This window comes from Myiozetetes cayanensis, unplaced genomic scaffold (genome assembly GCF_022539395.1).
Source record: "Myiozetetes cayanensis isolate MyiCay16 unplaced genomic scaffold, myiCay2020 scf3, whole genome shotgun sequence".
Taxonomy (NCBI): Eukaryota; Metazoa; Chordata; class Aves; order Passeriformes; family Tyrannidae; genus Myiozetetes; species Myiozetetes cayanensis.
The window spans coordinates 22,967,804-22,990,949 of NW_026087521.1; the positions used below are offsets into that span (position 1 = coordinate 22,967,804).

At 42.2% G+C, this 23,146-nt stretch overlaps 1 protein-coding gene across 1 annotated transcript in view; it reads left to right on the forward strand.

The window, feature by feature from the left end:
• The first annotated feature begins 1,573 nt into the window (after positions 1-1,573).
• TSPAN12 (tetraspanin 12) overlaps positions 1,574-23,146 on the forward strand; it is a 45,623-nt gene continuing 24,050 nt past the window's right edge. Inside the window, exons 1-3 of the mRNA XM_050324210.1 lie at positions 1,574-2,131; positions 15,684-15,766; positions 16,363-16,498. Coding sequence (XP_050180167.1) covers positions 1,625-2,131; positions 15,684-15,766; positions 16,363-16,498 — 726 coding nt within the window. The 5' untranslated portion in view covers positions 1,574-1,624. The remainder of the gene's footprint in view (positions 2,132-15,683; positions 15,767-16,362; positions 16,499-23,146) is intronic.

Consider the following 23,146-nt stretch of genomic DNA (forward strand, 5'->3'; position numbering starts at 1 on the left):
CCACCAGCAGCTTCAGTGATAAGCATTTGAATATCTCGACTTTGTGTGGGGTTTTTTCCAAGTCATTGTTTCTTTTCTTCAAGAAAAAGATTTTTCTTTGGCCTTCTAAGAGCTAGATTTTATCCATTACATCTTTTTTCCTCTTTTTCAGCTTTCACTAGAACTTGTTAAAACAATCTTTGTATAATATGAACCTGTGACCATTTTTCTGTTCTAGTTAAGTAGCACTTCTCAGAAGATTTTCTTCTAATTTTTGTGATGGTGGCACGGCAACCCCTTTATATGTACTAAGGGAAAATTCTTTGCTGATCTGCATGTAATTCTATGCTTCAAACTAGAAGTTTCTTATTTTGGAAAAAAAAATAAATACACATACATTGTAACAATACAGACATCAGTAAGAAATTAAATAAAGAGAGTAGATTTACATTAGATATTAGGAAAAATATTATTTACTGTGAGGGTGGTGAGGCACTGAAACAGACTGCCCATAGAAATTGTGGATACCCCATCCCTGGTGTTCAAGACCAGGCTGGATGGGGCTGTGAGAAACCTGTTCTAGTGAAAGGTGTCCTTGCCCACGGCAGGAAGGTTGGAATTGAGATGAGCTGCAAGGTCCCTTCCAACCCAACACATTCTATGCTTTTATGAAAATCCCACTCTGATCACCAGATGCACACACACTTTAATGGATTCCAGAGGAAGGATGCTGACTTTTTTCAGCTCAGTCGTAGGATCTCTAAGTACCATGCACATTACGGAGCAAATCAACAGCCATTTTGCCTAAAAAATAACTGCAGATTTTGGCCATTTCTGGAATAATGTATCTCCAATATGGTTGCGCTTCGATATTTGCTGTTTAACAGCCGGGCTGTTAATTGACCAGATTCAGGTTCGATGTCGGCAGAGTTTAACTTCCGACGCAAAAGCTCTGAAAACTTGTGAGACGCCCCTGAAACCTGGCGAACGCGTTTCGTGCGGCATTGCCCACCCTGGGCCAAGGTGCCACGAGAGAGGGGCTTTCGTGTCGCTCAGCCCATCGCTGCAGACCGTCCCTGCAGGAGAAGGGCCGCCCTGGCCGCAGCCCCGCTCAGGGCACAGGCACTGAGGGACCCCCGCACCAGGGCACAGGCACCGCTGGATCCCCGCTCAGGGCACAGGCACCGCTAGATCCCCACACCAGGGCACAGGCACCGCTGGATCCCCACACCAGGGCACAGGCACTGCGGGATCCCCACACCAGGGTACAGGCACTGCGGGACCCCCGCTCAGGGCACAGGCACTGCGGGCTCCCCGCACCAGGGTACAGGCACCGCGGGCTCCCCACACCAGGGCACAGGCACTGCGGGACCCCCGCTCAGGGCACAGGCACTGCGGGACCCCCACACCAGGGTACAGGCACCGCTGGATCCCCACACCAGGGCACAGGCACTGCGGGCTCCCCGCACCAGGGCACAGGCACTGCGGGCTCCCCACACCAGGGCGGCGGCGCTAGGGCCGCGCGGGCGGGCGGCGCATGCGCGGGGCGGCCGCGGGCCGTGGGAGCGCTGCGGGCGGGGCGGCGGGGCCGGGGCAGCCCTGGGACGGGACCGGAGCGGATCTTCCCCCGCGCCCGCCGCAGGGCATGGGCGCCCCCCGGCCCCGTGAGCCCTCGCCGGAGCGAGTGAGTGCGGGGGGCGCCCGGGCGGTAAGTGGCCGCGTCCCTGCCGGGCTGGGAGGAAGCCGGCGCCCCCCGGGCTTTGCCTCCGCTGCGCTCAGCCCCGCTCTGCCGCTGGGGTGGCCGGCTGGTTCTTTCCTGCCCGCATCTTTGCTATTTTTACGAGAAAAGCTCGCCCGTCGCTGTCTCCGGGCGGGGCGGGAGGAGAGGGGAGGCTGCCGGGGGTCTCCGAGGGGCGCGGCCGGTCCGGGCTCGGCGCGGCTCCGCCGCCTCCACCTGCGCGCCGGTCCCTCGGCGAGACGGACTCGCCGGTCCCTCTCCGTCTCTTCCTCTGCAGGGTGCCGGCGGCCCGGCCTCGGGAGGGAGGATGTGGTGAGAGGATGGGGCTGTGTCCCGCGCGGGCTCGCCATGGCCAGGGAGGACTCGGTGAAGTGTCTGCGCTGCCTGCTCTACGCCCTCAACCTGCTCTTCTGGGTGAGTGCAGCGGCGCGGGCCGGGCCGGGGGCCGGTGCCGTCCCGGGGGCAGGAGGTGCCGCCTTCGTGCCCTTTTGGCCCCGTGCCGGACTGCTCCCGTAAGGGAGTGCTGATCACTGGGGGAGGCAACAAAATGCCTTTGGAAAGTAGCCGGAAGTAAAACTGGATTAGTGTTCGATACATATGTGAATTTGTGCACCTGTAAAATGTAAAGAGGAGAATATTCATGGGTGCTGTGACTTCCTGACTAGGTGAGTTTCAGAGGATCCCGTGACCTGAGATGAACTCCAAGAGCAGTCTGCTCTGCCCAGGCCTTGCCCAGAGTTTTTTTTTTTTTTGCGTTCAGTGGCCAGATCCTAACTGGCAGGCAAGGCCCATTTCTTTTGCTTTTAGGATTTCAGTCAGAACTGTATTTATAGCAGCAGGGTTTCTTGCTCTCCAGCATGGGTGGGTGTGATCAACACTTATTCCTTAAACTTTCAGAACACTGAAGAAACAGCAAGATGGATATTGCTGAGAGTCCTCACTCGCACCAAATGCAATCTTTTTCACCTGAATAGTTGAAATTTGTGCAGGATAAGGGTAAGAGAATAAAAGGGCAAAAGGCATAACATCCTAAACCTGTTCACAGTGTCTTATTCCTGAAGTGCCGTAGATTTGAATGATGCAGGGATAATACATGGACTGGGACCAATCCTAGTTTATATCTGAGTTTTTTTCCACCTATACGGAGCTCTAGGGTCCCCAACACAGGAAGGAGATTGACCTGTTGGAGTGAGTCCCAAAGAGGGCCACCAAGTTGATCAGAGAGATGGAGCACCTCTCCTACGAGAAAAGGCAGAGAATCAGGATTTTTCAGCCTAAAAAGAAAAGACTTTGTGGTGACCTAATTGCAACCTTACAGTACCTGAAAGGAACCTACAGGAAGATGGAGAGAGATTATTTGCAAGAGCATGTCATGACAGCACAAAGGGGAATGGCTTCAAACTGAAAGAGTAGGTTTAGATTAGATATTAGGAAGAAATTCTGTACTGTTACAGTAGTGAAGCACTGGAACAGATTGCCCAGAAGAGTTGTGAACTCTCCATCCCTGGAAGTGTTCAAGGCCAGGCTGGATGGAGTTTTGAACAACCTCCTTTAGTGAAAGGTGGCCCTGCCTATGGCAGGGGGGTTGGAATTGAGATAAAGTCCCATGATTACTGAAAATTAAGTGGGGATCTGAATATGAATGAGAGAGAAAACTGCCAAACAGTATTTTGAACAGAATGGTACTTTTTATATAATGCAAGGGATCTGAAAATCTGTTGAAAGTATGTGGCTTTTTATATTGTGTTTAATAGAGATGAAAAATAAATTATTTCCTTAATGTATGTAGGAATAAAGCTCTTTATTAGGAGATGAGGAAAGCTTTTCTATTAAAAAAGGAAGGATGTGTAATTGTTTCTAGCATCATTAAGGTTTTCACTGGATTCTGTACAAAATCTACAACTCAACATTTTCTTTTAAGATGAAGGTTGCCTGGAATCAGCTGACCTGAGTTCAGCTTTGGATTTTTACATATATTCTGTGAGAGTTGAGTGAATGGACATTTACATGGTTGAAAACATCATGTCCTGCTGTTTGTCTGTTTGCCTGTTTGCTTCTTTCCTCTGGTTTCCGTGATGCCTAATTTGAACTGTCCTTAACAGTTGCTATTTGCACTTTAAATCACTGCTGGCTTTGTCCCCTTAAGCTTCCTCTGCTCTTTTCTCTTGGTCTTCGTGCTTGTTGCCTGCTGTGTCCCAATAAGATGTATTATTCAGGAACAACTATTTATAGTTGAAATAGACATTTAGGTGGTACCCAAATTACACATGAGTTATACCTTCATGCTGTGTCACTTATCTGTCATGTGTTGATGGGAGGCTTGTTGCTGGAGCTGAGTGCTTCATTTTTCAGTCTTCCCACCCTTATCTTTGGAGGGGGCTAGTGTGTTGGATTGCAGTTCCTCTCTAGGAAGATCAAGGTCTCACCTGGAAAATCTAAATGTGTCTGCCCACTTTGCTTGAATTTTAAGTTCCTTTCCGTGTCAATTTGCTCTTTCCTACTCTTCATTGTTTTTTACCTTGTGTTTCTGTTGTGGACCTCAAGCATGGAACTACACATCGGCTTTGAGCTTGTCAGTGGAACAACACATTACTTCTGCTGTTAAGTTTATTCATTCTGAAGTCATATCTAAATTTGGTTTAAAGCATTCATTGCTAGAAATGGTTTCCCATTCTTCAGATTTTGTTGCCCTTTTAATAATGATGTCTCACATCACCTTACCTAGAAAATGTGATATTTTTGTCTTTTTTTTGTCTTTTTTTTTTTGTCTTTTTACTCCAGTTGTATAGGAAAAAGGGTCTTTTGAGTCTGTTGTGGCATGACGAGTCACGGGTAGGAAAATGGCAACTTCTCAGTCTTTTCTCTGAAATATAAAAAATGTCTGTAATTAATCTTTCTAGCTGAGGCCTGGACACTGGAAAGTGCACCCAAGCAGTTAAGTGAAATCTGTATGGTGGTGAAGTATGTGAATATGTAATTAAATAATACATGCCAGTATAGCAGGTGACTTGCACCACAGATTTTGCAAAGAATTAAATCTGTTTTCCATAATGTACGTAAAATTAAAGGTGTTGGAACTCAAATGAAAAATTGGCAAATTCATTTGGAGTCCTCTACGTTTTGCAAAGCAGGTGAATGCATTGGTTTGTTTAAAAACGAATGAACAAATAAGCAAGAACTGTGTGGTAAGAAATAGGATGTGTGGTGGTTGGGTACTTAAATGTATTGCATCTTTGGAGGAAAGAGCATGTATAACCTCTTTCTTCTCCCTACCTGGTTCTGTTTGGATGTGTATATAACGGCTAAATATAAATCTGCTATCACCTGCTTGTTGTAGTGAAATCTCCCATATGTTTTCCTCTGTCAGAGCTTGAAGGTTCTTCTGTTCAGCTTGGTGGAAGTTTTGCTGCTGCCTTTTCTGAGTGTCATAGCATGACCCACAGGGCAGAGTTTTCTCGTGAACGGTTCCCCTGTCAGTAGGTGCTTATCCACTGGTGTGGGCATGAGGGAGGTGATCTCCCCTTGCCACTGCTCTTCCTTTCATTCAGAAAGTTTTACTGTTGCTTATGTTAGTGCTTACTTGGATAAATACTAGCCTAGGTTATGGGCTGGGTGTCAGGAAGTTTAGATTAGATCAGCACCTTGAAAATGTGCAGCCATGTTCCTCCTGAGCATGGTGGGTTCTGTCCCAATGAGTCAAGACAAGATTGATGCTGTGATTCCAAGATTTTTACAGACCTCCTGATTTGAGATATATACATGTAATTCTCTTCAAGACTGATCTTGGAGGTTTTATGCTTTCTGTTGCTTCTTCCTTCTTTCCCAAAGGCCACTGCCTCCAATATCCTGTTTAGTATCTTTATTGGTGATCTGGATGAGGAGGTCAAGTGTACCATTAGCAAATTTGCAGATGACACCAAGTTGAGGGGGAGGGGGCATGTTGATTTGCTGGAAGGTAGAAGGGCTCTGCAGAGGGACCTGGACAAGTTGGAGAGATGGTCTGATTCCAACGGGATGAGGTTCAACAAGGCCAAGTGCTGGGTCCTGCACTTTGGCCACAACAACCCCCTGCAGGGCTACAGGCTGGGCACAGAGTGGCTGGAGAGCAGCCAAGCAGAAAGGGATCTGGGGGTGCTGATTGACAGGAAGCTGAACATGAGCCAGCAGTGTGCCCAGGTAGCCAAGAAGGCCAATGGCATCCTGACCTGTGTCGGGAACAGTGCAGCCAGCAGGAGCAGGGAAGTGATCTGTACTCAGTGGAGGTGAGGCCACACCTGGAGTGCTGTGTCCAGTTCTGGGCCCCTCAGTTCAGGAAGGATATCGAGGTGCTGGAGCAGGTCCAGAGAAAAGCAATAAGGCTGGTGAAGGGACTTGAGCACAGATCCTGTGAGGAGAGGCTGAGGGAGCTGGGGTTGTTTGTCTGCAGAAGAGGAGGCTCAGAGGTGACCTCATCACTCTCTACAACTACCTGAGAGGAGATTAGCCAGGTGGGGGTCAGTCTCTTCTCCCAGGCAATCAGCAGTAGGACAAGAGGGCACAATCTCACGCTCTGCCAGGAGAAGTTTAGGTTGCATACTAGGAAGAAATTCTTTAGAGAGAGTAATCAGACGTTGGAATGGGCTGTCCAGGGAGATGGTGGATTCTCTGTCCCTGAAGGTTTTTAAGATGAGACTGGATGTGGCACTTAGTGCCATGGTCTAGTAACCACAGCAGTGCTGGATCAAGGGTTAGACTTGATGATTTCAAGATGATGATCTCGGAGCTCTTTTCCAACCTAGTTGATTATATGATTCTATGAAATGACTTCAAGCCTGTTGGTAACATGCCCAGTGGCTGTGTCAGTTATCAGTGTTCGGCTGAAAACAAGTGAAGATGTGCAAACAGTGTTCTTTGACTTTTTAAAATCATGGTTTGATTACAGGTCATGGCAGGAATAAGGTGACATTCCCTCCCATCGCCACTGTGATGGTGTTTAGCAGTAGGTGTAACCACACGTTGTGAAAAAAGGACTGCTTTCTTCTCCAAACTGGGCTTGAAGCTTTTGAAGCCTTGAATAAAACTGCAAGAGCCAGTAGTCACTGTCTAGTAAGGTCCAACTGTCAGGCTCTTAAAAGAGAATATCTGAAGTAAACTTCAAAGCATGTCCTGTGTGCATCTGTCCCAGTGTGTATATGATGGGACTGCAACATTTGTCATTGCCAGCCTGGTGAGGACAGCCTAGTGCATGTGAAACTCCTTAAGATAACGTAACAGAGCTGGTTAATCTGATCATGAATACTGCTGAAAAACTGAACATGCAAACAGTTGCTCTTGTCAGTGCTCTGATTGTTGTTGATTAAGTGACTGACCCTGATAATAGGCCTGATGATACCCTTCTGGAAGCTGTTTCCTTCTGGAAGGTCAGTTGAATCATGCATCTGACTGCAAGATGTCTGTTTTAGAGCAGGGGAAGTTCCAGTTTCAGGACTTCCTTGGTTTTCTAATTTCATAAGTGTTTTTTGACAGTGGCCTGGTGAAGGAATATCCTTCAGAATAAATCCTGCATTTAACACTGGTTTTTAAAGCAGTCTTTTTAAATGACTTGCCGATGGAAATTAATGTTTTTTAAGCTTTCTTTTTCTCTCTTAAAGAGGCTAGTGCACGGGTTCTTGTAAATAGGTTCAGGGTCAGAGGGGAAAGGACGCTGCTAGAGTTGCTCCTACCTTCTGGCGAAGTTAGGTTGATGATGTCCAACTGACACTGGGATGCTGAACTCTAGGCGTTCGCCCGACATAGAATATCCCAAACGTTCTGCGCTGAAGCTGCCTCTTCTTCACAGAGGTCAACCATCCCAAACCGTTGGGCGCCATGTGATGAATGTTGTGGATAGGGAGGGGAACTCCAAGCTAGAGGCTTTTCCTTCTCCCCCTAGTCCTGGAGAGGAGCGGTGCTCCCTCCCCCCACCACAAGGCGTCCCATGGTCCCAGCAGAGACCACAGGGCAGCAGCTGGGAGAGAAGCAGAGAGAGAGTTTATTGTTCTGGGTAGCGACTTAAATACCTCCTGGGGGGATTACAAAATGACCACTGAGAGTTCAGGAGGTCTTACAAACAACCAATGACAATAAGGGGTTAACAACCAATAGATGAGCTGTCAATTCTCTCTCAGACATTCCAAAGGTATAGGTAACACTGAGGAACCTTGGGAAGAAGAAGGGTTTACACGAAGAGTTAGAAAGCCATTTTGAAAGCATGTTCACTTTAACAACATTAAAACTGTTGGGGAGCCCAGCTGGCTCTGGGCTCTCAGTAAACTGAGATACTGAAGATGGAACTTCTTACACCTGGCAGAGGGTTAACCACGGACAGTAGGACTGTGACACAGTGGGTTTCCTGTGAGGAATGTCAGCCTGTTGTGTTAGGACATGTGGCTGTATGTCCAATCATGAGTTGTTATGAAGTGGTAAACCAATGCTGTGTGTACATGTGTCACCCCAGAACTGTATAAAGGTAGCTGCACTGTTGCAATAAAAAAGCTGCTGGTATCCTGAAACCCATGTCACCTCCCCGCCTCGACCGCGACAAACTTCTGCTTTTTCTTATACACCAAAAGCCTACTGCAACATAATTTACGAAACTGAGAGATCCAACTTGATTCTGCAGGTGTTTCATCTTACATTCTGTAACACTGCTATTTGCAGTATATTACATTCTGGACAGCCTAATAAAAAGAGGCAACCTCCAAAAATGCATGATTTAGTGCTTAGCTAAGCAGCTTATGTTAGTGGTGCTTGAGAGAAGACCTGTTCCTACTGCTGTCTATTTTTCTGTTCTTAGTGGCAGTACTGCTCTTTATATCTGGAGAGTGTGCGTGTCAGGACTTCGAGAAATTTAGTTTTCATAGCTCTACAAATATATGTTATGCAATTTGAGACTACAGTGTCTTTCCTTCTGATGGGGCTTAACTGTATTTTCAGGCTGCTGACACTGTTCCTACTCAGTAGCAATCATGGATGTAACACGAGCATCTTCATTCATTTTGAGCACTGTAGAACTTGTCCTCGCAGAAGCTCTCTTTGCCACACTTTGCAATGCTGCCATTGTTCTTCTCTACTTCACTGTGATCTCTTTACCAGTTAAACCACCTTGGCAAGCATTTATGCTGGGCAGACCTTCAGTGGCAGAACATGGTCAGCCTATAATAATGGCACAGGCATAACACAGGAGATGCTGAGTACAAGAAGCCCCTGGGGATTGTGGAACAGGAACTACCAAATGGTGCTGAATACAGGGAAAATTCAGTCTCCTGGCTGCTTAAAATAGGGGATTAAGCAAAGCAACAGCTTTGAGAGGCACAGGTCTGTTCTACTTTTCTTTGCAGCTCAGCCACACATGTTCTTTGAAAAAAGTTAGAAATAGTTAACATAGGTGAACCACGTAGTGATAGTGGAAGCAAGTAAAAGCAGTGCAATTATTTTGTCAACTTTCTCATTTTGTAAAAAAAAGCAAAGTGACTTTGCAGGAAAAGTGCAGGAAAAAGTCTGTATAGACTTTCTCTTGAGAAAACTGCCAACTTTTTTTTTTCTCCTCTGGTAAGCACGTGAGGCAGGAACAGCTGCGGTTGTGTTGCTTGTAATTGAGGATGACTGTACTGTAGTGCCTTAGACAAATCAAGGTTGTAAGTTGCAGATGACTGTGTCATAGGTGGTAAAAATCTTTTAACCGATGATTAATATTGTCAGTGGACGTTTGAGCCAAGCCAGTGATGTTGCCACTGCCTAGGGATATGCTGTTTCTGTTGAGCAGTGTTTAAGCTTTCCTTCACGCACAGATCAGTACCACATCTAATTTCAGTCATGTGGTTGCAGCCAATAAACACTTCTGGCAGGTAGTGCAAATCGGTTTGCATCTATCTTGAATTTCTATTTGTGAGCAAAGGGGAAAAACAATCACATAAAATGAAAGAGGAGCAAGCTTCCAGTTAGTTTTCCATTTGTTCTGAGGGCTTTGCACACTTAAATCTTCTAGTTTTGTCTATGTGCACCACTTGAGAATTCAGAACAAGGGAAGATGAGTGTTGTGCAAGGAAGTAGTAAGGGTGGTTGGAAGCATTGGTATTGTATTTCTAGTTTTTCCAACTTCAAATGAGTGTATTTAATCTTGTTTTTTTTTTTTGCTTAATTTTTCAAATCTACTGTAACATGAGAAAGAAATCAGTCTATCCTTCATTCTGTGGAACCAGATTCTGCATAGAGGTTGTTTCTGCTGATTTTCAACTTCCATTCTCATCGGCGGGAGGTGTAGATACTTGAAATTAATTCAGGACAATGCTTTAAGTTTAAATGATGAATAATAACCACTGAAACAAACACTGCCTGGATGGCTACCTGTAGCACTGTGAACAAGAGGTTCATCCTAGGCTAATATACTCTGATTTTAGAGACTGCAGTTTAGACCTGCGTAATTGAAACCTGATTTTCTTAGCATTCTTTGTGTAAAGAAAATAACTGTGGCTTCTGAGGGAATATGGTGTCTTTTGAAAGGAATTGTGTGCAACAGAGGAAGCTATAGGAGAAGTTTTAAGGACCAGAAATATTTTTAATTCTGGTATTTGAGAAATCTTTTACTTTTTGGTGTCTTTAGTCTGCATTATGCCGAGACCCGGGTTCGATTCCTGGTCAGGGCCACTCCTGGGCTGATGGAGCTCGTTAACCCTTAAATAGGCAATCCATCTACGTCCTAAGGACCTCGCTGCCACCGTCCAAGCTTGCTTGGCCCCAGCAGATGAACCTTAGGATTAAAGGGTGGGCTCAGTTCCGCGCACACTGTGTCTCACCTAAAAAATCCAATGCGCAGGCTGGAAGGTGTAAAGACCTTCCCCGGATCTTCGCTCGCGAAGACTGGCCATTATTATTATTAGTCTGCATTATTTATATAACATCATTCCATTACCAGACCATGTCCTAACAAAGTAGAGTTCAGCCATAAGTCAACTTTGTATCTACCCCTATATATTCTTTTATGCCATGTGTCTTCATAGGTGGTATATCTTAGCCAGAGTGGCATGTCAGCACTGAATTGGTAGATGAGTTTCTTCAAAACTGTCCTGAAAAAGAGTGGCTTGATATGCTAATGGAAAGGAAAAAATAACCCCCCACCCCAGTGTTAGAAATTACATTAATATGCTTTTAATTGGCATTCAGAAATCAGAGAACCACAGACATTTTTTGGGTAATCTTCACAACTAACTCTGTGAAACTCATTGCCTCAACCTTGAGGATGATGCACAAACCTGTGCTGAGAAAATTTGAGTCCACAGCTCAAGGGGAAGAAAAAACTTCACACTCTGTGCTTATACTGGTAAGCCACGATCTTCAGCAAACTGGGAAGGTCCATTTGGACTGTAGATACTTGTGTATTTTTTTCCTTTAAATTTGCATCTCTTTCTGTAGAAGCTAGCTACTGCATTATTCATGAATCTTCAGGCACTGCTTCTGTACCATGAAGATTCTCTGTCATCTCAGGAGTCTGTGGTAGACACTAGACAAGGCTCATAGGAATAAATTTTTAAATATCTTGTAGCCATTTCCCAAGGTGTTGGAGACAGTTTAATTTTGTGCATTTTTACAGGAATGTGTGATTTATTTAAAAATACAGGTTCATTTTAGTCATCTTTGGGTGCTCATGTGTATTGAGGTGTAAAACAGAAAACTTAATTGATAAACCCACAACCCTCTGATGTGTAGTCCTGTGGATCATAGGAAATACACACTTTTTTCCCTTTTCCAGTTTATATATATATATATATGCTGGGTTTTAAAGTAATTTGCCTGCATCTAGGATGAATAAAAAGCAAGCTCTTACAGAAACAAAATTAAGAGTATATTGTGTATATGGGAAGGCATATCAGCTTGATGGTGATGTGTGGCTTGTGATGTGATTGGGACACTTGAGTTCTGAGTGTTGCTGTGAATTACCCTTGTTGTGGGTCTGCATACAATAGAACTATACCTCAGCCTGTTTGCATGTTTGGCCCCTAGCTTGTTCTTTCTGCTGTGCTTGCTCTAGGAGCCTTGAACAGCCAGCTGCTGGAAAACTTGCTTGTGTGCCCCAGGAGGGTGACCCGTTAGCAACCTGTTGGTTCTCCAGCAGTTGCCTTACTGCAAAGTGTGGAAGTTCCAGCCCTTACCAAACATGGAGCAGGTTGTTAACTTACTGGTGCAGCTGTGCAAGCAAACTGGATTCAAAGTGCAAATATGAATGTGCTTCAGCTGTTTGCAAGTGGGAGGGGACCAAGGCATAATCCTGTAGGAAGCTTAGCTAAAACTAAATGTTGGCATGTCTATAGAATAAAAAGTGCATTAATAGGGAGTTGGGGATTTTCCTTTTTTGTATGCTATTGTTTCTCTAAACACCTAAATGCTTTTGCCAGGTAATACAGAAAAACAAGACCTCTTGTCCTGCCCTTCACTGCCCTTATCCTCTGTCCCCAAAAAATGTAGTTCTCTGTTTACCCAGGGATCTGAGTTATTTGTGTTTGTTCAATGATCTGAATATTGAACCTAATTGTGAAAATCCTGTGAAAGCATTGCAACATGCTCTGTTCATGACCTTGTAGTGATTTATGCCCCCCTGCCATTTGGTAAGTCACAGTTCAGGTTACCCAAATCAATTTTAACTGGAAAATTTTCTTTTTTTTTTTGTTTTTTTTAAACTGAAATAAAAGGATATATTCTGATGAATGTGGTCATATCTTGGAAGTAATTTCCTTGGAGCTGGAAACCTTTTCGTGCAGAGCAAGTTGGTCTGTTGTGCTGCTAGTCAGCATTTTGTTATGGGTACCAGAGCATGGCTTGAAGTTGTATATCCCATCTGTTAGAATAAAAAGAATGGTGTGTGATTTTTGGTATGGAAGATACTTTTATTCTTTCCTCCAATTTAATAATCTTAAAAAAACTCTTCTTAAATCTGAGCACAGCAACTTTCATTGTCAAAAAGGAAGGTGTTAGAATATTTGAATGAAAAAAATGATGAAAGGATGAACACAGATGTGCAAACAGCAACAGCCATTGGTCTTACTCCCTTAAAGACAGAAATCCATGTTCATTTATTAATTGAAAATGCAGATTTATTTTCCAGTTTAGGTATGGCCTGAAAGACACTGTAAGTAGGACTTTCACAATAATGGCTTAAAATATATATTTAATGAATAACACATGATTTTATATTTTCATTTTGATGCATAAATTGTGGAAGAGAGTTCCAAGGACAATTAAGCTGTGTTTGGAAACGATTGCTCCTAATAGTTTGAGTCTATTGTTGGATATTGTAATTAAGTTGTCTGAGAAAGCCCTAGCAGCTTTAAAAACGTAATAAATTCATTTTAAAATGTAATATATTATTGTGTGCATACTGCTCATATATAAAAATATAATTTATTACCTTTGTTTAATCAGTGTGAAAATATGTTTAAAATAAAGTGTGACAGCAGGCAGTTTTGTAAACTCTACAGTGTCATGTTGATGGCTATATAACATACTGTGACAGTTCAGAATTAAACTCACAGTGACTTTTGCAGCCAGCTGCAACAAATAAAGCATGTTTTACTGCATACTATTACATTATGTTTACAGCACAGCAGACTGGCTGTCATCAGAGGAGCTTGAATGAAAACTTTTTGGTGAACTGATGTAACTGCTAATGTGAGAAATATCTTAGTAGTTTATTTGTCATAAACTTGTGTTCTTTCATCTGATTGCTTGATACAGATTTCTAACTGTATTTTACATATTAGTTACCAAATAATGGCTGAAGTAGGGGCTGCCAGTTTTGTGGGGCCACCTTTTTGCCATCGTTCAAACGAACCAAAAAGAACTGTTATCAGGACCTTGCCCCCCTGCCCACGACTCTTTGAAAGTCACATGGCAGTGAATTGCAGTGATGTGCCTGCTGTTCTTTGCTAGTAGGCTTGGATGCACACCGAGGTTTTTGGGGAGGTTGTTACTGTTGATACTGTTCCTGCCTATTGAGTGCCTGGGCTGAGTTGTACTGCTGGTGTTGGTGTAATTCCTGTGCTGCTTGCTGAAGGTGGTTATAAAGTGAAGTAACCAAATTTATCTTAAGTATTTTATTGTAAACAAAGTGAAATGTGGGCTAATGCTTTTCTGTGTGTATCAACAAGCCTTGCAGGGAGATGTGGAGGGTTAAAAATGTTTTGTGTTGCTTTTTGACCATAAGAAGGTAGGCTGTCTGCGTGTAGTCTTGTTTAACTCTCATGTGTTTAACTACCTGTGTCGTATGTTTGCCTAATGCTTTCTTCCAAGGAGATAGCTGGTTGTTGAGGAATTTAATTAGGATGAGATTCCAGTCATCATCTTTTCCTTGTTCCTGCAGCTTCATGCAAATAACACAACAGAAAATGTTCTTTACTGTTCCACCAGCCCAAACAGACCCCACAGAGCATAAAGAAGATGGGTGAACACAGTAGACTGGTATCACTCACTAGCTTTCAGGACTATGCTTGCAGCATGCCAAGCACCCAGGGCTCTTGCTGGCAGCACCCAAGAACCAAGGCAGTGCCTGTACTTTGTGCATCAGATCTGAGAAACAGGAAGAAGCTGTGGGCTACCTGCTGGCACTTGTGAAATTTTAAAGGCAGAAGTAGCCTGCTGTGGGCATGCTGCAGGCAAAGGAGCTGGTGAGGACACAGAGTGGCTTTTCCTGTGTTAGGCTTGAGCCAGTTAACTTATTCTTCATAACAACTTTGGGGAAATACAAGGGCATGTGGAAGGTAGATGTTGAAGGCAACAGAGGAGATTAGCACTTCTAACTGATTTAAGAAATTGTAAGTATAATGCTGAGGTGTCCTGTCATACCCCTATACAATGCACAAACACAGTAGTGTTCAGAAGAATCGGCATGCTTAGGTCTCCATCCCTCAGCTAGACTATGCTTCTCAGGTTCTGTCTTTTAGGTTCAGGCCCTGAGCTATGGTTCAGGTTTAGGTGCCCATGTGAGATTGAGTGAAGAGTACCTTGTCCTCTAGCAGGATCTCTGCTACAGCAGCATCAGAGCTGGTGCTGTCACAGCATGGCAGGTTCTGAATATGTTCAGGTTTGACTTCTCAGGAAAATCAGTGGCCAGAGCTTTTCCTGGTAAGCCCCAGGTGTGCTGAAGTGTAAAAGCCATCACGTGACAGAAATCCATGTCTGCTGAGGTGGTGGCAATTTTAGGTGAGTTCAGTCTCGGGGATTTACTTACTGTGGGAGCAGTCTTGGAAATGAGTGTAGTGGCTTTATGCCTCTGAAGTGACTAACAGGTCAGGTACCCCCCAGGTACTTTGATGATTTGGCATTTATTATTGAAACATAGTGAGTTTTATTGTCATTTTATGGTTGAGGAAACTGAGACATAGTGTTCATGGTGTGACTCAGTCTGAATGAGTGAGAGAATCAGATTCTTCTATTTACCCCCAAGGTATATTGACGCACAGGAGAGATTTGTCGTTACTATTGTATCCTGTATGTGGCTTCAGATTTTTCTTCGCTAGCTGTGTAGCTGAGCATGGCTTCATAGTTTCATGCAGATGGGTATCACTTGTGAGCCCTGAAAGGGTCACTGATTTTAGCAGCATAAACCCTCCCTGTTGTTTCTGTGGTATGTTATGCAGCGGTGGGACAGGAGCCAGCAGAACATCACAGGGTGAAAGAGAAGGTATTCTGTTGGGTACCAGGCAGGCATCAGGCCTGGGAAAGCAGGTGCAGACATTAATTTTGCATACTGGAAGAGACGATTCTTATCACTGGCTACCTAATACTTAAGTAATAAACCAGCTCTAAGCATGTAGCAGTACAATTTTGGGGGCAAGATGCTGTTCAACTAAATCGATGCGTGAAAGATGTTAGTGATGACGAATCCTCAGCTTAAATTATGAATGACCTTGCAGTTTGTTTTAAATGCATGACAAATAACTTAATCTTTTCTTTTTAGTTGATGTCCATCAGCGTATTAGGTGTTTCTGCTTGGATGAGAGACTACCTGAATAATGTTCTCACTTTAACTGCAGAAACAAGGTAAAACTTTAGTTAAATCTATTAATCTGTGAGGGTGACTGATTGGGGTGTATGTTGTTATTTTGTAGAGTTAAGAAACCTTCAGTTAAGCTATTGTTTTGTTGAAAGGTGTATTTTTGCCACTATTTCTGGCATCAGTTGAAATTAGAAAAGGGAGAAAAATAGAAATTCAGTCCTGTTCCTTTCTCTTCTGACAGGGATCAATTTTTGGCCCTTTGACAACATGTAACCATATCATATTACCGTTTAGTTTTGAATACTTTATTCAGTCCAGAGATTTAGGAATTCTGTTAGTTTTATTTCAGCAGTGCTTATGAGCCCTAGTGATGAAACAGGGCCTCATTGTGCTGCATACTGTGCAAGTGCAGGGCAGGGAGACTGCCTTTGCTCCAGAGAGATTTTGGAGAATGCATTACTTTCTGGTACCTGAATGCAGCATTTGACTTTAATACCATGTAGAAGAGATTGCTGTGAAATGTGTAAGGTACTGAAAAGAACATATCTGCTACTTTTTAATGGCTATACTGTGTTTTTCTTCTGTATCATTTTGTGTGATTGTACTTTTTTTTTTTGATTGTGGTTCTGATTGGTTTTAGGGTGGAGGAAGCTGTCATTTTGACTTACTTTCCTGTGGTCCACCCAGTTATGATTGCAGTCTGCTGTTTCCTCATCATAGTTGGAATGCTGGGGTACTGTGGAACAGTGAAAAGAAATCTGTTGCTCCTTGTCTGGGTATGTTTCATAACTTCTAAAACCAGCTAACTTCTACTTCATTTCAAGAGTGTAAGAAAGGTTTTAATCCACAGGCATTAGATAAATACTGATTATTTTTTATTACCATGTTGAGTTATGGTATCAGTGAGGAATTGTAATTGCAAAGCACACAGTAGGAAAGAATTTATTGCCTAGACTGCATTATACTGTGGCTGAAAGACAAGCAGTGTCTCAGTTGCAAAAATTCACTTCATTTAGTAGAGGAGTTGCTGAAGGGAAAAATAACTCAAACTCTTAAGTACTAGTAATTATAGGAACCTGAGTCAGAGGACTCTGAAATAAACCCTTATGCTGCTGTTTTAACTCTTAGCTGTGCAACAGCTATCTAACCTAGACTTTGCTTTATTACCACAGTTGATTATGTGTGTAAAGTAACAGCATTTGTAGCTGATGAAAGTTAATTTTGACTGTGTTTGGAAGCTTTACCTTCTCTTATGTGGTGTGGAATTTTGCAGTTGCATTTGGTTGTGAACAAGTTTAAAAATAAATTCCAGGTACCCGGCTTTTTCCTTCAATTGGAGACTACATAACTGAGCTGACAGCAGCTGAAAAGCAGTAGTCTCTCCTGCACAAAACTCTATGACCAGTTTAACTGTGATGAAGCTTTGACTGTCAAGAGAGCCAAACACCATTTTCTCTATCTGGAAGTCAGTGAATTTGAGGACAATAAAAGAACCAGTCAACAAAAAACAAACCAAAAAGACTCACACCCAACCAAAAGCCCATCAAGCTTGCACAAATTTTAGAGGTTTGGAGTTAAACTTTTTAGACTGTTGGCAATACTGAGGTTAAGGAGGGCTGTGTAATTTTATGCTTCTTAGAAATGTAGCTGGTAGCTCTTGGCAGCATTGGGCTTTGCCTTTTAACATGAAGGTAAGCAGAATTCAAAGCAGTCTGTAAGCCCAAGAGAGTGGGAGCAGTGGGTGTGAAAGCGGTATATCAGACTTAACTTACCACAGTTCCAGTAGAAGAAAGTGGACAGGTAAAATCCTTCAGCTCTTGAAAATATCCAGGGTCTTATAGAAGTAGAGCTGGGCTTCTGCAATGTGTGTTGGGTTCTAGCAAAGTGCATACTAGGAGTTCAATTTTTCTTGTGGATCTGTGCAAGCTTAAGTATGTGATATGTAGACCTCACACATTTTGAACAAAATGACCATAAAACCCTGTGTGAAGTTGGCTGAGATTTATGCAACCTTTGCTTTTATCTAATAGAAAATATTCTAAGGGCAGATAAAACAGTTGTAAAACCTTTCTGGGGTTTTGTATTAAAATGTTGTGGTTTTTTTTTTTTTTTTAATTTGAGAGGGTTGAATTAGGCTTTATTTGACATTTTCAGCGGAATGTCTGCAGTAGAAGTGTTCCTCAGTTGCAAGAGGGCAAATGCTGTTTCTCCTTTTGGATATTTGTTAAGCTTGTATACAATATGAAGATCATTGTTTCAAAACTGTATACCTGGGAAAAACTCTTATTTAAATCTGAATATGTTATAGTAACAGAGTAGCCATGCATTGTTTATTTCTAGATGTTAACCTTGCTATGTTCTAGTCAATGGGAACAAGTTCTAAAACAATTACTTAGTTATGGGCAGGTGTGTAGTAATAACCAATGAATGTAATTTGATACCATATAATTATTTCTCCAGTAGTCTTTTGTACATACTTAAAAGGGCTCTGTACATATTTTTGTTTCATCTAAATTGTGAAAGTATTAAAATATGGTAAACTTTTTAAACCTTAGGCAAGGTTATAAGATTACTTTCATAATGTGTCTTTTATTTTATAGCAGTGACAGTTTTTAATACTAAATAAAATTAATTAAAAGGCAAAACCAACTCTATGATGTATACCAATACAACAGAGTGTCTTGGGTAAAAAAAATTGGTTTTGTTATAAGCTTTGAAAAAGCCTACCTAACTAATTCAAGAATAAATTAAGTTAAAACTGGTTTTGACCTTCAGTTTATTCATGCTGTGAGGGAAAAGAAGAAGTAATTTATAGATTTTAGTACCATCTGGAAGTAAATTATTTGAAGTGTGTTTAGGCAGTCAAGTGATACTAAATCAAAACAAGACATTTTTATCATTTTGTGTTGCAGTATTTCATTTTCAGGAGCTTGAGATTTGCTCTTGCTAAGCAACTGATAAGCAAAACTAAATGATATCTTCCTAAGTATGTCATTGTCTTTGATTAGTTGTTAAATGAATGCAGTTGTGTTGTACCATACAGAAGTATGCAGACATAAGTCAATTCTTCCTTCATCAGACTAATCAGAAAAGTGATGGATCAATAATATGAGCTTTTGTTCAACCAGATGAACTAAAAGAAAAGATCCTTCATGTAAAAATTTAACGACATCTTCAGTCATGCTTTTAATCTTCTTTCTGAAGTACTTGAACAGCCATTATGATGGCATGCGGAGATATTTAGATACAAGTCCTGACATTCCTGGCCACATGCTAATTCCTAGTGCTGACGTTGTTAATTGAATTGGATTTTGGAAAATCTTACCAAGCATAAGGGCAATAGATACATATATTATGGTGTTATGTATTTTTAATACATCTGAGTACATAATTATTTTAATTTATTTTTGAAATTTTGTCTTGCAATTAAATGCTTGAAACCTGCCCTTGTTCACATGGGGCATAAATATAAATTGAACTAATGTTTGCTTAGCTTGATAGTAAGAAAATATAACACTTCAGTCTTACGGATTACGTGTAGAACCAGCATTTTAAAGGTATGATAATTTAATTTTAGTTACTTCAGGAATATGTAGTCCTGAAGGGTAGTTGGTCTGAAGAGCCCTTGTGTCCCTTAAGTGTCTATAGATTGACCAACGTGCTCATGTAGAAATGGATGTGATGCTAGCCCAAAGTGGAAAATCTGAACTCTTTGAAGTCTCTGACTTAAATGTATAGAAAGTCCAGGGTGGGAAATTAGAATCCAGGTTTTATGGTGCTTGCTACAGTTCTTTCAACAGGATTGTTTTTTTTTTCAAATCCAGAACCATCCTTTGCCTCTTTTCTTCTGAGGCTCTGTCCCTTTTGGATTGTTTTTAAAATCTGTTGTGCACATTGCCTAACTTAAACAAAGAACAAACCCTAAAAAAGTGCATATATTCTTTAGGAATATTAACCTTAAGGATATGTGATTTTTTTATTTTCTTTCTTTTTTCTTTTTTTAAGTTCTTGTTTTATTAAAATAACAGGAGTAAACTCTATTTCTTGACAAGAAGAGCCTCAGGAAAATCCCACTGGAAAATACTTCTTGGCTGGAGTTTTCATTGCAAGTTCTGGTATTTATAACTATGACTTGTATGTAATTGCAGCATTCAAACAGCACAGGATTCAAATTTGTCTGCATGTTTTCACAAAGGGAAAAACTGTTAGAAGTATTTGATGGTCAAAAGGACAAATCTGTTACTGATTTTTATCATAAAGTTTGCAGAGTAATAAATATTCTTCAGTGCTAAACATTTTTAGACCCTGTTTGTGTGGTCAAACAACTTATTAATTTTATCATGGCAGAACCTGGTTATAAATTGGACCTTGGCAGACTAAGTTGTCTATGAAGTTGAAACACAGACAGACAAACCATCATTGAACTGGTAGTTTCTGTAACTTCTATCTAAAGAGTGACAAGATAGTTACTACTGACTGTATCAGCACTCAGGGCAAATTATTTTACACACATATACTCATTTCAGTCCATGTGGATGCAGAGGTGATAGGGTTTATTAGATTTGGACATCTGCTATATTGCAAGATAGCAATAACTGCTAATGTCTTCCTAGAAGACATTCTTACTTTGTGTGAAATGCTAGCTGTTCTGCAGTAACACAGCACCAACTATTCTGCAGTACTTATGACTATGGTTGACAGGAATTAGTGCGAGGGTTTAGTGATAATTAATTTTGTAGTGTTTTTTGTGGTTTTTTTATGTGGCAGCATGTATTTCTGGAGTAATACATAGTATAGGTTATTTGCCCTGTAGTAATAAAGAATATTTGTTCTGATCCCTGTAGACTCTTACCACAGTCAGAGCTGGTCCAATACCTTGTAATAACATTTGGCACTGGAATCGTTATTTGCCAACTAGAAGTATTTCTTCATTATTTAGCCACTAAGCATTCAAAGGGAAGAAATAACTGACAAACATCCTTAGTGTAAACCCATGCAGTTTAGAATTAAGCAGGACAGAGACTGAGTTCATTTTCATATTCTATACATTTTATCAACAGTTAATTTACAAATGTGGTGTGAGTGGGAGGAAGACAGAGGTTGACAGAACAGGTTGTTCTGCCTTATTTGAGATTGGTTTAAATGTGTTTATAATACTGTAGTTCAGGTTTGATGAGAAGCCAGTACTTTGCTAAAACTCAAGTTCATGTAGTCAGTAGGTAACTTAAGGGGCCGAACATTTAACTTGCATTCTGAAGTGCTGCTTGTTTGATGTTCCACTGGTAGGAGAAAATAGACTTAAAGTGTGTCAATTTTTATTATATCCCAGTAGTTTCAAATATGAGAAATTTTCTCAAGAAAATAGGGTATTTTTGTTCTTTCCGTATTTCGAACTCAATTCAAAGGTAAACTACTTGAGAAGGTGCCTGTACTAATCATTATTAGACATATTTTTGCTTTGAAATGCGATAGAGGGGAAACTTCTTTCCTGTTTAGATCAGAAGTTTTAAGGTTCAAACAGGTTGTTAGATTTTGAAATGGATTTTGGTGATGCCACAGTGTCACCAGAGAGCTAAGCCAGGCTTTGCAGGAACAGGTGCATTCTGCAGGGCTCCCAGTACTGTGGAGTGCAGTACGTTTGTCCTGGGGTCCTCTGTCTGCCTGTGTTAGCATGTGGTGCATTTGATTGACCTTGCCTTCTCCAGCTTAAATAAATCTGTGCTGTGTATGTCCTTAAAATACTTTTTCTAAGGCAAGTGCTTTGAAACAGTGCCTAATTTCCTTATCTGGGAGAGGTTGCCTGGCCTTGTGGGTTATTGAGAGTTGTGTAGGGATGAAAGGTGCTGCCTGCTGAACAAACAGGAGAGCAGCTGAGTATGTATCTGAGCAGCATGGGTGAACGTTGGAGTGGGGGAACATGACAGGAATTGAGCTGGTGGGAGTGTCCAGGTCTTCTTGCAAATACTTGGCTTAAATCCAAATGTTTGCTGTGCTTGTGGTGATGGTCTGCTTCTTTCGCCCAGGCACTTAGCAACTGTCTTGAATGCTTGGCTGTGTTGAGCCAGAGCAGAAGCAGCACAGCACTATTTGGTGCAGTTATCCAGCAGCTTGAAGTAGCAAGAACTGTCTGGCCCCTTGAGGGCGATTCAGGGAAGTGCCTTTGACTTAGGACAGACAGCAAGATTGGATGGTGCTGTTAGGAGGCCAACAGTTTTTTAGTTTTGTGGATTTCTGTGATAGTGATGAGCCACTATCATGAAAAAGGCACAGTGCTGAGATAAAAGGTAGACATCTGTTGACAGTGGTCATTTTATGGTTCCAGTATGTTTTCAGCATAAAATGTGCTGCGTGGACTTCTGTGTCACACTTTTCACTGCATACTGTACTTTTAGGCTCACCTGATGTATCTGGCTACTTTGTCTGTTCTTGGGGACTTATCTTCTGAGTGTTGGTTTGACTAGGTGTCACTGTGTTTGGCCTCATGACCCAAAATTTTTGGAGCAGGCCTTGTTGTTCTTATCTTAAGCTGGATCCCTACAAATCTGTGGGACCTGATGGGACTCATCCAGAGAGCTGGCTGATGTCATTGCACAACCTCTCTTAATGATTTTTTAGTGGTCTTGGTAATCCGGAGAGGTCCCACCTTACTGGAAGCTGGTGAACATCCCAATTTTCAAGAAGGGCAAGAAGGAGGACTCTGGAAACTGCAGGCCTGTCAATTCCACTTCAGTGCCTGGTAAAGTTATGGAGAAGATTATTCTGGGAATTATTGAAAAACACCTGAAAGACAATGCAGTCACTGTTCACTACCAGCACAGCTTCATGAGAGAAAAGTCCTACCTATCAGTCCTCATAGGTCTGATTTCCTGTAATGACAAGGTTGCCCACCTATTTGATCAAGGGAAACCGGTAGATGTAATCTTCTTGGATTTCAGTAAAGCTTTCAAATCTGTCCCTCACAGTATCATCTGGACAAACTGTCCAGCACACAGGTGGATAAACACATCATGTGGTGGGTGAACAACTTGCTCACAGGTGGAGCACACAGGGTAATAGTGAATGGGGGAACATCAGAATGGTGACCTGTCACTAGTGGGGTTCCACAAGGCTCCATCTTAGGCCCTGTGCTCTTCAACATCTTCATAAATGACTTGAACACAGGACTGGAAGGGATACTAAGCAAGTTTGCAGATGACAAAACTGGGAGGAGCTCTTGGCTCCCTCGAAGGCAGGGAGGCCCTGCACAGAGACCTCAGCAAATTGGAGGACTGGGCAATCACCAACCATATGAAGTTCAACAAGGGGAAGTGCCAGATTCTGCACCTGGGATGGGACAACCCTGGATGTTCGTGCAGACTGGGGAATCAGGTGCTGGAAAACAGTACAATGAAAAGGGACCTGGGAGTCCTGGTTGATGGCAAGTT